This window comes from Semicossyphus pulcher, unplaced genomic scaffold (genome assembly GCF_022749685.1).
Source record: "Semicossyphus pulcher isolate SPU_LCO1_2020_fin unplaced genomic scaffold, fSemPul1.0.p SCAF_14, whole genome shotgun sequence".
NCBI lineage: Eukaryota > Metazoa > Chordata > Actinopteri > Labriformes > Labridae > Semicossyphus > Semicossyphus pulcher.
Genome location: NW_027211648.1, coordinates 16,227,803 through 16,245,975, shown reverse-complemented (window position 1 = coordinate 16,245,975; position 18,173 = coordinate 16,227,803). Strand labels below are relative to the sequence as shown.

Genomic DNA, 18,173 nt, shown 5'->3' with positions numbered 1-18,173 from the left:
ACAATGTTATGAAATCTCTCTTTATATCTATCCTCGAAGAGAATATAATCAAACTGAATGAATGCTAATGCTTTTGACAGTGTTCCTCTTTTTAACAGCTTGAATCCCACAGAAAATACCCTTTGTCCTAAATGTTATTTATTCTTATATATCTGCATCTACACAAATAACCAACTTTGAATTCATTTAAATTTTTTAACTTTTTGTTACTGGTTCAATTTCTATTCAAAAAAATAGTAGTCAGGTTTTTATTGTGATGTCATATGCTCATTAATCTTGGGGAAAAGGACGGATGGCATTTTTGCAACACAAAAGAAAAAAGGATTTACTCCTTCGTTGCTACTAATATGAGGCCAAACTAAAATATGATTTTATGTATCTGTTTATCATAAGAAGCAGATAAAATTCAAACAGCCAAATCACCACACAAATAGATTATAGGAATCAAAGGGCACAGACCTCTCATTCTGAGCAATAACACACATCACATAGTTTCCAGTAAAACATTGTTCTTTATATAACAGGTTTCAGGGAAATCAAAAGGTTTTCACATCTGAATGTCAAAGCAATATGAGGCGAACAGCGCCTGAATAGAAGAAAGAAACACTGTCGACTCTGTACTGTCAAACTGAATCGTCATTAGCAATAAAACAATACCCAGTGTATATGCACATTTAGCTTAGAAGCTGCATCTCACGGCTGTCCAAACATTTATGGTCACTTTGAAAGAAGTGCCTTTATGGAGGGTTTTCTTAGTTCCTACCGTTTTATGATTTCAGTTGTTTTGAATAAAACTGTCATTGCCTATCAAAGTCAAACACGTGACTTGCTTTCTTCCTGTTATCTCTGGCAGTAAGTGAGTGCGTGCTGTGCGTGTAACCGGGAGAGAGATGCATGCAGGTATTTGTGCGTCTATTCACAGTAATACAGTATATTGGTTTGTAGCCTATAAAGTGTGCAGGAGAAGCCTGAGTAGCTATATGGCACGGATAGGATTTGTTCTCTAGCTCACACAGATTGCTAAAAGCCTTTTTGGACTGGCTGTCTCATACATAAATGCTCTGAACTACAATTTGTCTCTATACAAAACATTTTTCTGTAACTGCTGATAAAAGTGAATACACTGCAAAAGCACACGTCTTTTTGCTTTGCTGCATCATGCAAGGAATTATCATTTGACGCGGTGTGCATCCTACCAGAGAGAAGCCTACTTTTGGTGTATAAAACAAAAGGGCAACCCTTTACATCTAAAAACCACCACCCTATTAATTTGCCATGCATTAGGTCCATGCAGAAGTTTCACAAAGACAACATGATCCATCGGCCAATCTGTCCGAGCCACTAATACTGTGTTGTTAGATAGAAATTCATGAGTTGAGAAAAACTTCTATTAAAAGGTTTAATACTCTCAGAGCTGAACTATGCCTGAATAAACTCAATAAAGCAGGATTCTTCCAGGATTAACCACGATTGGGAGATTTTTTTGAGAGTAAATCAATTACCTTTAGAGAACAAAGCTAAACCCTCTGTTTGATTCAATCCATGATCAATGGGAGCAAAAGCCAATTCTGATTGTCTACACACTGGTGTTTCTCACGGCAGGCAGAGGACTGGACAGTTGAGTGAGAGTGAGTGAATGTGTGTGTTTGTGCGTCCTTTGTTTTCTAGATCAGGCCGGTCTTGAGGTCAGAGTTGCGGCGCGAGGAGCGGCCGAGCAGCAGGTCCTTCTCGTGGATCAGGCTGTCCAGCAGGTCCTCTTGTCTGTAGTTGTGGTAGACCTTCAGGAAGGCCATGACGGCGATCCCGAGCCAGGTGAGCCAGGCTGCCCACAGGCCGAACTGCAGGAAGGAAGGGCCATATGATGAGGACTGAGATTCAGGATTTTGCAAAACTATATGGATGCTCGTAACAAAAAAGTGGTCTCACCTGAGCTATAGCAAACTGGTCGTAGAAAGCGGAGTTGTTCAATCCCAGTTCTAGATCCGTGTCCTGCAGGTCCTCACAGCTACAATAAGACACACATAAGCCTCTACTTAGGGGGGCAACTTCACTTTTTAATGAACAAAGGTGTGTTTCTGTGTCATCTCTTACCTCATGGGCATGCTCCCACCCTCTGTGATGGAGTCGCACCACATGTTGAACCCCACACTGATGATGGTGCTGGACAGGAAGACTATGAACACCACCAGGGAGCTGATCAGCAGGTTGAGGAAGGCGTTGAAGATGGAGCTGCAGGCAGGTAGAAGAAAAACTGAAGAGGATACAAGCTGCATATTTGAAGAAATTCCACTGTAGGCTAAAAATGTCACAGGTTGGAATTAGTGTGTGTGTGTGTGTGTGTGTGTGTGTGTGTGTGAGCTCCAGTATTAGCTGAAGTCTATTTCCTCCATCTTAATAATGGAGGACAGTGACTAGTCGTTTTAGTAGACTCATTCTATGACTGTTATAATCATATTACAGAATATATAACATGCAGTCTATACGTTTCTGCCTGAACAGAGCGCATTACAGGGCGTTGGGGATGCACAGAATAAACACATTTATATAGAGCCGGGGTGGTACAGCCTGCTACACTGAGCTTTTAATGCTGGTACGTAAAGGGTCACTCACTCGTCGTGTCCTTTGCACAGAAAGAACAGCAGCCTCCACGCCTGCACTGCGGACAGGATGAGGGACGCTATCCCGACAAAAGTGATGAAGCTGCAGGAGGACTCCGGTCCCCACTCCTCCACGACGAAGCGTTGCTTCGACACAGTGATGTTCTCATTTTGCCACATGCCCCGCGTGAACAGCAGACATTTCCCCCCGAAATCCTCCGTGTTTTCAGACAGAGGCACCACGGCAATGAAACCGAACACAAAGGCTAAAAAGTACAGGATACATTGGGCGAAAATTAAATTATCGAGGGCCATTTTTCCTGTCTCCCTCTTCTGCTCGCTGCGTCCTGGAGAAACTGCGCCTGCGCAGTGGAGGCAGCGGCGAGCGGAGGCGCAGCATCCGACGACGCGCTCTGCTGCAAATTAATGAGCAGGATGAGGCCTTCAGGGGCTCTCCATCTTATCTACATCCAGAGTGTGGAGGTGCTGCTCTTCACTGGGGTAGCAATTTGCAACAGTTCAAGTATTTAACAAATAATTATGACATTTAACCCCCTAATATACTGTTTTCCCAATTGCTAGTTCATCTTATGCCACACTGACAGTAACATATGTTGTTTAAGCTCTTAATTGAATCTTTATGGTGTTTACAGTTGGAAAAACAGGCAAAGTTTTTAATGGCTGCACTTTTCCATCAAATTTTAGATTTATAGATGTTTTTTGTTTTATTTTTTAACAATTTCCCCCCAAAATATGTTTTTAAACTCCACTTGAATATAAAATATCTGAAAAAATGTTGACTGTGTTGCATGTGTTTGCACTGACAGAGGCATAAGAGTTTCATTTAATACCTTAAAACAAACAAAAAGAACGAGGCATTCTTTGTAGCAGGCTAAATACTGTAGATGCAGCTCTTTAGATTTGTTCATTTAGTACGATCATGCCCTTGTACACACATCCACATTTTGTACACGCATGAGGCCTTGCAGTCACAAATGAGAGTAATGGTTTGTTTATACTTGGTGACAGTCCTTAAGGAAGGGCAGGTAGCTGTCAAAGCCATCTGACATGCTCCACTGAGCCCATCTGGTGAGCCGGCCAAGGTGTCTTTCAGCCTTCCTCGGCTCACCCAGACTCGGAGCCGCTCACAGTGCCCTCCAGTGGGCGAGGCACCCACACAGCCAGACTCCCTCTGCTTTTAATGTTCACAGCATGATCGCTGCCTTGATTTACAGATAGAAGATACAGGATGCTGCAAAATATTGGGTCGAAAAATAGGTTTTGATTTTGCTGTTAAACATTTGTTTTGAGACGAGAAAATTGAAACTACAAATTAAAGAGCTCTTTTAAAGGCTGGCGTTGAATAATTTGGCTTCAGAAAATATAAATCTTACAGATGTTTCCTGGGAAAAACCTCACCCAACACGAAGACAAGTATTTATACGAGCGCTTTCCAGACATTAGACGGCTATTTGTATCCATCATACAAACTGCAGCAGTTTGCATCCTCTGCCTCGCACATGATTTATGTGTCATTTTGCTGCACCAGAGCACTCGCAGTTCTATGATGTTATCAGCTCCCAGATTAGCTTGAGTTATCATGTGTGTGTGTGTGTGTGCGCCGTCTCGGCCTGAAAGTATATTTATTCCACCGTTCTGAGATGCTTTTCCTTTCAGCATCATTAGGTCTTGTTACTTATGTTTCATGCTTCTTGGGCATTTTTGTGTCTGCCGGATATATTCTTTGGCGTGTGATAAATCGTGCAGATTACAGTTTCCTGTACTAAATCCTATTGCAGCTCCGACCTTTCTGTTGCAGGAGTATAGTGCTGCTTGTGAACCTGCTTTTTTTTTGCATTCTCTAATAGAAAAATCAAAGCACAGAGCAGAAAAAAACGAGTCTCTGGCTAGATCTCAGCTGGTATCAGAGGGTGCTGCCACACCTGTGAGGTCATAGGGAAAGGCCTTACAGCTCCATAAAGTATCCCCTCCTCTTACACAAACAGGAGATAACCTGCACATCCATACACACAGAACCGAAAGCCACACTTTTAAATAATACAGCATGTGTGGGCTCGTGAACTGGGAACCCAGGGGAGACCCAGAGCAGAAGTGTGTCAGGCAGAAATATGTGTTAAGTTATTCACCCCCTGAACAAGACAAGGAGGGAGGAGGATGCTAACCCAAATGCAATCCCAGGGCTCTGTGCAAATACGGGGAGCGATGGGCAGCAGGAAGCACTGGGAGGTCATCCATTTTTCATGAGATGCAATGGCAGCAAAGCAAACATCCTTTTTTTTTTCAAGAGGAAGAATCATTTTCAAGGACACCACTGCTGGGTTTTCAATGTAGTGCATTCATGCTTCAAAGGCTCCAACATGCATCCTTGTAATGTTTACCAGATAATCTAAAACAACAATATGTAAGACATTCTTACTGGAGTTTTAATTAGCAATATGTTGAATAATTGATGTTTTATCAATAATTCCTGAGAAATTCATTATTGAGTGAGGGTTTCTGAAGAAAAAGGGTGTGGCAGGACAACAGGACGGGGTGAGGCAGCAGCAGCAGCCGTCACAACAATCTGACCAGCTGAATGATGAAGAAGAGATCATATCAAGGGGGGAAAAGTCTTGTGTGCTCAGTGAGTTCTTTTTGATACAAGTCAATCAGAGATCCAGATCTGGAATGATTTCTTCACACTCTTTTGACTCGTTTTCCCTTCCTCGCTCGTGTCCTCCCGCTTCTTATAGCGCCCTGCGAACCCCTCTCCGAAGCACTACTCCAACCTGCGGGCTCCTCTTTGTCCGCCTGGAACACAAAACAACAGCACAAACAGACACAATTACAGCCTCATATCCTGGCCAGTGATGCGGAGGGGCCTGATGAAATATCCTGTACCCATTAATCTTTCCCCAGGGGGGCGCAGGAGACGGGGAGCCCTGATTAAATGCCTCTAATAGAGGCCATTCGTCTCTGGCTTGAATCTTGAATGTTTCAACCCGGCAAACATCACCGAACACGGCTACCACCCGCCTCTCTCTGTGCAAATATTGGCATTTTCATAAAGACGGTAAAGTTGATTATCATCCCATTATGTGATGTCTTACGATTTGATTAATGAGTTTGTTTTCAGCACGGCAATTAATAATAATCATCATCATCACAAACAGTCGTGCGTGAGGCCATGAGGGATGGGATCAAAAATTATAGTTTACACTAATAACTATGTTTAATATCTTATCTTTAGCCACTCTGAAATTAAAAAGATAACAGCCTGAAAAGGCATTAAGGGTTGGTCTTAAACTCATTTTCACACATTAGTCATTATAGTTTCTGGCCTGGATAAACAATCAGATAATAGCTAATGAGTGTAAAACATTCACTACAAGCATGCACTGTACAACCAGAGTAGATTACCTGTGATGGACATTGTTTATACAGTATAGGCGAGCCAGGGTCGAGGTATAATCATCATACATTAGCATGGCCTAATTATGTTTCACCTGCCAAGCTCCATATGGTCCCCAATTCTGAACAAAGTAATTAGGTGACTGCATCCCAATGAAACAATTATCCAATGAAACCTCAGTAAAACAATTACCAGGTCATATCCGTGCAACATGACTGCAGCGCTTAGCAGTGTCATGCTCCGGTCGATGTAGCATTACGCAATAAAGAGACAAACACATCAGTGTCAGATGTTGAGGAAAAAATGAATACAGTTTAATCTGTATGTTGACTGGTGATTCATATCCTCTGAAACACTGCCTTCATATTTGGAGAGTGACATCATTGTAGCCAGGAGATCTTAAAAGCAACAGTGTTTATGCTGGAGGACAGAAAGGGGGGGGGGGTGAAGGGGGAGTAAAGAGGGCACCTGCTGGGTTGTGATGAAGCCAAATCCTCCGGGAGCAGAAATGAGATCATCCAAATCAGAGACGCTGTCAAAACTCAACGTAGCTGGAACAACAGTGACCCCTGCTGACCACACTGGCTTTCATCTCCTTATGATGAACGCCACAGCTTTAATGTACAGTTCGCATCTGTGGATTTAAGTACCTGTTTGTCGTTTTTGTCGTCTCCAATTTGCTTTGCAGTGAATTCCATAAAGTTGAGCAGACCGTAGGAGAATGGTTGGCTCAGTACAAGAGGAGAAGTCTTGTTTTCTGGGGAATGAACAGAAACAAAACGGTTAAAAATGTGCTTTCTGTTGATACTCCATGACAGATTCATTGCTGGAAACATCACCCAAAATGCATGTCTGGGAATAATCCGACACTCTTCCCTTTAATTGAATGCATCATTTCTCTGCTGTAGCATCTTTAACCCTCGTCCCAATGACAAGGTTGGGGCATCAGCGGGGGGCAATAGGCCGTATATCCCCGAGGCCCTGCGGTGATCAGCACAACCCAGCAGATGGAGAAAGGGAGGGGTTGTTTTATGGGTGACTGACTGCTGCAAGGTTAAGGGAACCAATCTCTGACACTTCCTCACCAGTCTCCCCCTCCTCGCAGCCGAGACCCCCCACCTTTATGTACATGTACCTGTGTGCTGCACCCTGCAGTGAACAGCAGTACCTTTGACATATGATTATGTCCGGCCAGAACACACACACAAATTAGATTTTTAACTAGCATGTTGCTAATTAACATTTGCAATGATTTAAGAGCTAAACATCTTGAATAATTCACCTGATGCTATGGCTGCTCCTGGTAGAGGACCAGTGGAAGCTCCTGCTGTTTCCAGGTCCTGTTTGCACAAGCTCTGGACACACGGTTCATGCGTCTTTAATTGGGCTTTAGGGGAGCTCTCATCGGTGGCTTTAGAGGGAGCAGAGTTGGTCTTGATGTCACAGATTGGGCTGAGGGTCAGAGAGCTAGGGAACATGTGAAGAGAGCTTTCCTGCTGTCTCATCCCTGCTGAGGCCCTTGAGCCCCTGTTGACAGGATCCTCAGGCAGAAGGCTCTGGTGAGTGTCAGGCAGCAGGTCCTGAGTGGTTTCAGACACAGCACAGGGGGAGCCCTGACTTAAGCGTCCCGCTGCTTCATCTAGCTGGTGATCAAATGTTTTCTGGGCACATATAGAGAGAAACGTTACATCTACATTTCCTATGTGTGACCTGTAAAGCTTGGAATGTATATGTTTACATAAGGCACCTTTTTAAGCAAAGAAAAGTTGTTGTTTTAAAAAGTTTGAATTTAACATCTTTTTACTCAGTTTAAAGAGGGGGCATTGTGCTGTTTCACATTTTAAGACATATATATATTTAATGTTGCAATGTGTTACAATGGGGCGGTGTTTCTTAAAGTCACAGAGCTGACTGAGTCGTTTCAGGCAGATGCTGTATGAGGGAGTTTTTTTAACTGTAAATGATGCTAAGCTAATCCACAGGTATCACAGAGGGAAATATGAAGCTTGAAATCAGCACAATACCCTTTAACTCTCCTAAATCTCCTCTGCTTCAACAACCTGGGTTCAAACTTTTTAACTAATTAAGCATTTCTGTGCTTAACAACAGACACAACTAACTAAATAGACTACTGACACTATAATGTCTAGTACTCCTACACTGTGCTGGTGAATTATCTGACATTCTCTCATTTAAAAAAAAGACAATATAGGTTTTGTTTTTTATAAATAATTTAAGGGTCGCACTGAGGTCCCAACAGGGCCAGATTTAGCCCAGGGGCCACCAACTGAACTGGTCTGATCTATTGATAGATGCTGCTTACCCCATGAGGTTCCTCTTCCAGGAAACAGTCAGACGTTGCTGCTTCTCTGAAACATACAATCTTACAAGGGATCCGATCTGATTGGTCCTCATCCTTTAGCGTCACTGCAGAGTCACCTGGGGGACCATGAACGATTTCTTCAGACACTCCTACGCCGCAGGCCATTTTTTCTGCACATGAAAGTTCATGTGGGTTCAATGTGATGTTAACGTCATTCTGATCATTTTGTCACTAGTGCTAGCTGTACCTACGCACCTTGGTCACCAGGTGAGAGGACACTGTGACTCTCCACACGGGACACCGATCGGCTATCCTCTTTGCTGTAGAGAACACGGGGAATCAAAGGAAACAAATATCATTTACTTTTCTTCTTTTCCTTTTTTTTAAGCATTTTAATACTACTGTGAGATGAGATGACCTCTGACCTCTCATTTACAAGGAGGGTTTCGCTCATAGAAACTTCATCAAAACTGAGAGAGGCCTGATTTGAGAAAACTCCAGTGTTCACATCTTCTCCTGAAAAGAGTAAAAAAAAAGATGTATAAGTTTGTCTTTTGACTTTATCCAAATGGTGTGAGAATGTTTACCTTCTGCAGAAAGCCCCTCATCTACTGAAGCATCTTTGCTCAAGCAGCTGAGGAAAACTGGGTCTGTGGCGCCATCTAGGGTCAACATCCCCTCAGGGCAATCGGTCAATGCCTCCATGGATGAAGGACTTCTACTGTCTCTTTCCTCATCTTCCTCCTCCCCGCTTTGGTTCTCTCCATCAGTGAGGAGAGAGGAGATCCTCTGCATGGTCACGGTGCTTTTATACACGTAAGGAGGGTCCCATCTCAGACGAGGCAGGGAGGAGGCTGAGGTGAAGGAGGAGACTGACTCAGAGTATAGATCCAGAGAGACAGACATGTGACCAGGTGACTCAGGTTGGTGCTGGAAGAAGAGACACAGGTAAATGGAAATATTTCAGAATCCCAACAACTTAAAATCAGCATAAGGAGAGTCAATATGCATACATTATGGATAGGCTTTTCCTCTTCTGCTGTTTGCTCTGTCTCTTCCAAAATGTCCATTGGGGACGGGCTGGGCATGAGCTGACGTAGAGCCTGGGCTGACAGAAACACCTCTCTACTGTCTGGTTTTCTCTCCGTGTGCTCTGGCCACAGCACCTCACTGAAATAGGACATAGAGAAATTATCAGCTGGGGCACGACATGAATTTAAATATGTTGCATCTTTTCTCTTCTATTCTCAGAACCTTATCTTTGGATGTGGCTTTCTCACTTCCATCGCAGCCTTTCTGACCAGTTGGAGCAGCTCCTCTGAGGACACTGCATTGACTCTCTGAGCCTGATACAGATCAGCAGACAACGGGCAGGGTGGCCTTTCCGCTGCAGGGTCACAGAAAATGAATTAAACCTTTTAATATTATGTATTTTATTTTGTCCTGATACCATTTCATATTTTAGTTTGTTTACTTTTCCTCATCAGTGGCGACTCTGACCCTGCAGTCTCTTTTGCTTTGACTCCTTCATCCTGAGAAACAAAAAAATATTTAATTTCAAGGTTAAATATTTTTTAAGGAAATTTTTATTGCTACATTGTACAAAAGAAATACCTACATTGTATCCTGTAGGAATGTACTTTAAAGCCTGTGCACACAGACCCAATCCATTACAAGCCTGGAGGAAGTGCAGGACCATGTCGTCGCTTTCTGTGTGGCCTCTCTTCAGCAGAGCCCAGGCGTCAGACACACAACTGAAGACATAGTCAACAACACATAGTAAGGCAAGTATATATGAACTTGTAGCCCTTTTGTGTAGCAGAATATACCTGTTTTGCAGTAGCACTCCTGCACAGAGCTTAGCATCCTCCACGCTCTGTATCGCAGGTCGAGTCCAGTGCAGATAGCTTAACGCTAACTGAGGCTGCTTCCTTGTCAGCAGACGGCGGATGATGCACCGATGCTGCCAGGGGAGCACAGGAACAGCAGCCCTGGGGCTCAGTAACAGCTCCATGGAGGCCTGGGTTAAGATGTAACATCATGTTACAAGATATGGCTTTTGCAGTGTGTCTTCTAACAACCAAGAGAAAAAAAGTTACATCTCTCCTACTTGTTTTTATAAAGAACTAACTGATAAAAATGCCGTCCATGAAGGCATCTCCTCCTCTAAAAGACAGTTGTAATTTCATCACTAATAACCGGCACTGTGGAGCGCTCACACATTAATCATATGCTTTTCTCAAGCATCCCATTAGTGTCACCTGCAGACCATTATGGCCGCTGAAACAAGGACGCTAATGTAATCAACAAGATGGTTAACTGGCCCAGGAACCGCACTCGCTTTCGTTTTAATGACTTCAATCCAAAATCAGAATCACTCACTCGCCGACTGCATGAAATCAATTCTGCGCCTCGGTTATGTACCTTGATGTGTCCATGATCGAGCATCCAGAAGGCCCGGATCTGTTGGGAAAAACTGGAGGGAATAGTGAAGGCATGGCAGAAAGACTGGAGGAGGTCGTTTTTGCACTGAAGGAAGTTGGCCATGTCCAGGACAAAGTACATGAGCTTTGACGCATATCAGTTAAGAACAACAAAAACCAGAGAAATAAAAAAGCAAAGTGCGAGACAGATGGAAGAGCAGTATTAAAGGGATACAAGCGCTTGGACTGACATGTTGTCAATTTGAGGCACCAGCACGAGCCTCAGCAGCGCCTGCAGACTGGGAGGAGGATAGCACTGGTCTGCGCAGTCCTCTGAAATCCAAATGCAGCCATGTCGTCTGTCCAGCTGAGTCACCATCCCCTGAATCAGAGACCGAAATTGTTCCTTTTCTCCCTCCTCACATCTAGTACAATATAAGAAGAGAGAGAGAAAGTTCAGCGGGGGAGAGAAACGAGTAGAATGGCTCTGAATTCCTCCATCGAGTTACCCAGGTGTCTCGACACAAGCTTTCCGATGGCTCTGATCCATTTCCTTCCACATCTGAGTGATTCGCTTCACCTCGTGCGCCTCTGACAGCAGCAGCAGAGAACAGAAGAACTTTAAGAGGTGTCATAACAGTTTAACGTGGCAATATAATGTAATGTGTCAAAATGTACCAGGGTACTTGGGTAGAAGCCCCATGATGCCCCACCACTGAACCAGCCGTCCCAGCCAGATGTGTTGCTTTAGTGTCCTGTGCTCTCGAGTCCAGCAGCCATGTCTAACATCTGAGGAGCCAAATGTGTCCCTGCAGACCACACATGGGACCCCAACACCTAAAAAAACACATAAATAAATGCTACTCTAATAAATTCCAGCCACATTGAAGAGGTAAGGGGCTACAATAGTGTGTACAATGCCAGAAGTGGGCTGAACCGAGCTGCCGCCTGGCCCACTGAGCGAGCGTGAGCAGGTTCCTCAGTCTCTGCAGCAGCATGTGCACTCTGGTGAAAGAGCTGCGGTCCAGAAACATCCACAGGCCATGACAGCGGCTGAAACCTGAGGGAAGACAAGAGAGATAGGAAGAAGAATACACGGGAACCATACTACTGTACTATAAGCTAACATGTCCTTACACAGGGTTAATAACTCCTTTTTGGCAAACTCTGATGCCCTCTGTACCCAGCAGCTGAACGTCTGCAGGATTTCTTCCACATCAGCTTCACCTGGGTGTGATAGTAAAGACAAAAGTTAATGAACCAAAGAAGGAATGGACAGAACTCTACATACTTCTTCCTGATGTACCTTCTGTGAGCTTCCGGAGCCAGCGGATGATGGCTCTGATGTTGTTGCTGGCTAACGCTTCAGACCACTGGCCCTCTGTATCCAGCATTGTGCCCTCGCAGCCCAGAGATCCACACAGAGAAAGGTCCCTTGATTTCATATGGTGGAATCAAGGGACCATTCCTGACAGAAGCTGCTACCTCGAGCTAATTTTAGCAAAAGAGACAGATTCTTTTTAATGCATACTTCAAATGTAAGGTGCTTAGGTTATCTCAGAGAAAGGGTCAAATAACGTGTGCCCTCCCTTAGACATGTTTCCATATTTAGAACAGTGGATTGTACATCAGTTCAAACTGTGAATGTCATTGTTTTGAGGGCTCTTCATGGAAAACATTAAAGAGAAAATTAAAGATCATTTCAACACTTACTTGGAGACGTGGTTTTGTTGTCCAGCAGCTCCGTTGAACTTGCAGCCGTGTGTGGTCTGTGTCCCGGTGTCTGCCCTGTGGATTTGCTGACTGGCCCGGTGGCTGCAGTAACGATCTCGTCTTACACAAGCTACTTTGGAACATGTTAATCCACTAATCTCACTCTCAGTTAACATTTCATTGGCTGATTTGCAGTGTGGTTTTGAGTGTATATCAATGAGTGTGATAAAACTTCAGGTGGAAGCAGAAACGGTCAGTTCACCAGGGGTGACATGATGGCAGGAGTTGATAATGAACTATCTATATGTCCTTTTTTTGTGCTTGAATCTTTCAGGCATTTTGCATTTTGGCCACACCCCCACCAGTGATGTCACCACAAGATTTACTTTACCTTCTGCAAAGAGAAAACACCTATTACTATGACAACACTCCTTGCAGTCACCTAGGACACAGAGCTGCAACAATTACATGAGTTGTGGGAAATAATAGAAATTATATTTTTTTGTTTGTCTCAGAGCGCATTTACGTTAAGTTTACCCTTTGACCTTTTAACTCTTAACCATAGACTGTTGCTGTGTTCGAAATGCCATACTATACTAGCTGTACGTACTGATTCGGCCAAAATGTAGTACGCAGTATGCAAACAAAAGCAAAATGTGCAGTATGCCAAAAATGCCCGGATGTTGTACTGATTCGGAGAAAATCTCCAGTATGCATCGGACCAGTCTACCTCGCCTACTGTATCCCACAATGCAAAGCGCTGGAACGTCACAATGGCAAATGAAGTGACGGAGAGCAGCAGCATTCCTTCCACCTGGCGTAGCATACTGCAAAATGAATTTGATATACTACATACTACTGCCAAATGCAGTATGCGGTATATAGCATGTAGTATGTAGTATATAGTACGGTATTTCGAACACAGCCTGAGTAAAAAGATGGACGACATGACAGCTCCCTAAAAGTGAAGCCAAAACATCTCTAACGCCCCCCTGCTGACTGGCTGCAGTATAGGTCATAAAGCCCGCCTCCTCCATGTTAACAGATGGGACATGAGTCAAACTATAAAATCAAAATACATGTCAAATAAATTTTTCTCTGTCATTATAGTTAGTTCTTATCATACTGATTTACATACGTAAGTGTTAATTTTTCTGACAAGTTTATTTTCAATTAGTTATTTGATGCTCTAAAAAGGATGATTGACAGCTCTGTTGAGAAATACGGTTCCTGCAGCCGATCTGTTCCGAATTAGCAGAGTAGAGGAGGAATGGTGAGAGGAAACATAACTTAAACAATCACTACAGTCATTGAAGTTTACATATCTGTGAACGTCTGCTTCAGACCAACACAAGAAGCTGTTCTGCTGTTAAAATTTACGCCGACATGCGGGATCTTTGCCCTTTTTTCCTGATACGTTTTGATTAGCAGAAGTGGCTACGGCGGCCCCACTCGCTGATCTGGCTGCGTCATCCATCTTTTTATACAGTCGTTACTCTTAAGTAATAGATCATTTGTGGGGTAAAAAGCACCAAATGGCAGCATATGTTGAAGTGTTATTACTTTAAAAATTATTCATTTTTTAATTCTTTCTGTGCTCATAAATTTAGTTTTATTTGTCTTAACAAGCTGGCTTAAATAAAATGTGTACTCAGGGTGAAGCTCTACATACTAAAGATGAACCATAAAATATCACTTTTCAGAATGTCAAGTTGGAGGTCTTTACTTTGTTTCTACACAAACTTTTAACCCAATTGAAAACACACACACACACAGTGGCCATTACACTCACAGTACTTGGACAGTCAGATTTGCGTGTGTGGCAGAAGGTAGGTCCAAATCCCCCGCAGGGCCGAGGGCTCTTTAATGATTAAAGGGGATTAGGAGGAGGGTCAGGACTTGGCTGCTCGTCCCACTCTGATGCTGCTGCGGCTGCCTTCATAGTATCTGTGTCACTACGACCACTCGTTTCTCTCTGGAATAAATCTGAGGATGTCGGCCGGCAAAAGACCTGAGAACGAGAGGAGAGTGATGTTATAAGGTGAATCCTGAGCACAATATGGTAGGTACAGTAACTTTTTGGCTTCTGTTTTATTCTGGCAGTTATTATATTCAAACCTATTCATTGGATCGTCTTGACATAAATGCCTGGATCACAGGGTTTAAAATTATATTTTATTTTGTAAAACTAAATAACATCTTGTCTCCCTTGTTGTTTTTCCACTAAAGTGCAACCAAAATGCAGCGTCCACAACATATCGATCATGACTACCAGGCTAAGCTACTTATGAGCGGCCCTTCACAGAACTATACAACAAATCCCCCACCCCTTTGTCCCCCACACCCCCTGGAGGATAACCTGTTCCTCTCCCCTGCTCTACCTGTGTCCTAATCCCCCAACACGACTCAAAAGAAAACGTATATGATGGCTGTCTTGAGAGTGAAGTTCACCAAGACCAAGAGGGACAAGCTAGCCCAGGTGCTGTGGATCCTGAACTGGTTCTCAGTGTTGACTGGGGCCCTCCTCTTCAGCCTGGGACTCTTCCTAAAGGTGGAGCTCAACAAGCGACAAGAGATGATGGCAGAGGGGGGCGTCCAATACGTACCCAACACGTTGATCTCTGTGGGCCTCATCGCCTGTGCCATAAACTTCCTGGGAGGGAAGATCTGCTATGACTGCGTTGACACCACCAAGTTCCTGCGCTGGAAGCTGATCATGCTGCCCTACATCATCTGCACCTTCTTCTTCACCTTCTGCGTGCTGGTGGGGGCTCTGATGTGCTACACCATGCGATGGGAGCTGGAGGAGTCATTAAACCAGGGGCTGACGGAGGCCATGAAGTTCTATAAGGACACAGACACACCGGGACGATGCTTCCTGAAGCGCACGGTGGACAAACTGCAGATAGAGTTCCAGTGCTGTGGGAATAACGGATATAAAGACTGGTTTCAGATCCAGTGGATCAGCAACAGATACCTGGATATGACGCACAAGGAGGTGATGGAGTAAGTGCAAAAATGTGGACACTGTTTAGTGAAGAGTATATAATTACACTTAAGGTGATGTAAAAAGATTGACATAGAAAGCTCCAAGCTGCTCACCTTAAAGTCTAAATGTGGTTGTTGATACAATTCATTTCATCCTTCAATATAAAAGTGAAATTGGACTTTGCTAGACTTTCTTAACTAAATAACAGGTTAAACTTGGGTTATAACACTGTTTTTAAACTTTTTTTTAACTTTCTGATTTAATGTCGATTAAAGTGACGTAGGGAATTTGTGTAAATAGAGCATAACAAGTAACGTAAATGAAGATCCATGTGTTGTCCTCAGTGACCCACTGCCCACACTGATGCCATTGTGACTATTTGATCCTTTGTTTGTGTCTTTAATCAATATTGTATGTGAAGACTGGAATATTAAGTAATGTACATTGGGATGAGTAAAACCTATAGAATCCTCCCCTGCTCTCTTATTACTATGGAGGCCCATTTCTGCCAGTAAAAGAAAAAAGATGGAAACTAAGCATAGATAATAAAAATATTCCATATTTTTATCTCCTTATTATAGGACACTGGGTCAATCTATTATGATTTTTGATAATTTAGACTTTGTATCTTTGGATTATGACTTTTTGTCTTGTATTTTTGACTTTAATCTCATAATTTTGACCCTCTATAATTATGACTCTTTAACAAATAATTACGATTTTTTTATCTCATAGTTTCCGACTTTTACCTAAAAATTCTAACTTTTTATGTTAAACTTATGAATGTATTTCTCATAACTTTGACTTAAAGGATTTTTATCACATAGTTATTTATTTTTATCTGATTATTGAGACTTACGTTTTGACTCTTTATCATATAATATTGACTTTAAATCTAATTTCTGACTCACCAGTTGGGATATTTTTATTATCTAAAGAATGTTTTCATCTTGTTTTTTTTCTTTAAAGGGCGAAATTGGGCTTCCATATAAACAGACTAACTATCTTTCAGTTAGATAAAAAAAAGTACGCATCCGCTCCCAAGTAATGACTTCAGTTAAACATAGTCCCAAATAATACCACTCTACATTTGAATCTTTAACACATTGCTTTACACGAAAATAATCTGACCCTGAGCTTCTTAATTTCCCTGCTTTCTAGCCGGTTAAGGAGTAACGTGGAGGGAAAGTACCTGATGGACGGAGTCCCCTTCAGCTGCTGTAACGTCAACTCACCCCGGCCCTGCATCCAGCAGCAGATCACCAACAACTCCGCTCACTTCAACTACGAGCACCAGACGGAGGAGCTGAACCTGTGGAAGAAGGGCTGCCGCCAGGCGCTGCTGGAGTACTACACTCACATCATGCAGTCCATCGGCCTCACTGTCCTCATCACCTGGCTGTTTGAGGTGAGGTTATGGTTACAAGTTAGAATAGAAAGTTACAATAACAGGTTTTAATGGTAATGTAAATGGAGAATTCCACTTACTTAACAAGGTAGTTTTTTCAATGTCTTGAGGACTAGCATAAACCTGCTTCCTACGTGGAAAAGGCATGTGGAAGTTTCAAACGTAGCCTATATGACGTAAATAGGGGCAATATCGTTTCAAACTTGAAAACGAACAAAATCCAGGAGTAAAGTTATAAAGCAGTGACCTTTTCCAGACCCAGTAGCCGATTTATTCGTGTTTTGTTTAAGGCTAGCCATTTGAGGCGTCTACTTGCATAACACCTGGATCTTCAAAATAACTAATGTTAAAGATGCATCATGGGTAATGTAGGCGCCAGGGTTTGACAAGGAAGAAGCATTATTAAAATAAAACAAAATATCTGGTTAAGGTACTTCAATTTGGACTTTTTGCATTTGTGCCACCATTGTTATTAATCTTATATTTTTTTCTTAATCTTAAAACAATCCTTTCCCTAAAAAGAAAAAAGATTTGTACACTGCTTGAAAACTTGACTGGTATCGCTCCAGCCTTTGCATTGTTACCGCACAATTACCTCACACACTTGCAGTACTAATCCTTAGGCAAATCTCTCGTGTCATCTGTGGGTCAGCCAGGCTGCACCTGAAGTGAACTCTCCTTTTATCCATATCTGTCACAGAGCAACAGATCCAAAAAATACAAAATTAAATCATATCATATGAAAAAAAAAAAAAATTCCACTTGCTTGATCTGTTCATTTGTGGTCAACTTGTCTTTGATGTCGTCATTAAAATGCATCTATCTGTCTCTTGTTCCAGCTGTCAGTGTTGACTGGAGTTCGTTTCCTGCAGACCTCCCTGGAAAATGTGATGAAACAGGGCGACCCCGACTCCGAGTCTGACGGTTGGCTGCTGGAAAGCAGCTTTATGGAAACGGCCCGCAGCAACCTGAACATCATCAAGAGCCTCGGCAAGAGCAACCAGATAGACACAGCCAACAACGGAGACCCCAACATTAATGTTCCCTCCACCTCTAAAGCAAACTATGGGCCGGACAATGTGCCGCTGAAGCAAACATCTGAGGACAGTTGATTTTTCTCAGAGGTCAGTGAACAGCATCCCTGAAGGCCTTCATCAGGAGTATTTAAGAGCTTATCATGTTGTTTTTTATGCAGGAGTCAGCTTTTAGAAAAGATACAAGCCTATACAAAAGTGTCTGCAAAGAGTAAAATATACTAGTATATACTATATAGTATACTGTGTGAAATATCAAAGCATTTACTTGAGT

General features: G+C 42.9%; 2 protein-coding genes across 2 annotated transcripts; one reads left to right on the top strand and one right to left on the bottom strand.

Moving 5' to 3' along the window:
* Positions 1 to 492: 492 nt before the first annotated feature.
* Positions 493 to 2,933, bottom strand: LOC138591531 (transmembrane protein 179). Its single transcript, XM_069662158.1, has 4 exons — positions 2,611 to 2,933; positions 2,092 to 2,229; positions 1,927 to 2,005; positions 493 to 1,838 (listed from the first exon to the last, which is right to left on the bottom strand). The coding sequence occupies exons 1-4, from the start codon at positions 2,910 to 2,912 to the stop codon at positions 1,665 to 1,667; spliced, it is 693 nt and encodes a 230-aa protein (XP_069518259.1). The 5' UTR covers positions 2,913 to 2,933; the 3' UTR covers positions 493 to 1,664.
* Positions 2,934 to 14,893: 11,960 nt separating this feature from the next.
* LOC138591605 (photoreceptor outer segment membrane glycoprotein 2-like) lies at positions 14,894 to 17,977 on the top strand. The gene is made up of 3 exons (XM_069662249.1): positions 14,894 to 15,474; positions 16,619 to 16,865; positions 17,705 to 17,977. Exons 1-3 carry the CDS (start codon positions 14,894 to 14,896, stop codon positions 17,975 to 17,977), a joined length of 1,101 nt encoding a protein of 366 aa, XP_069518350.1.
* Positions 17,978 to 18,173: the final 196 nt, after the last annotated feature.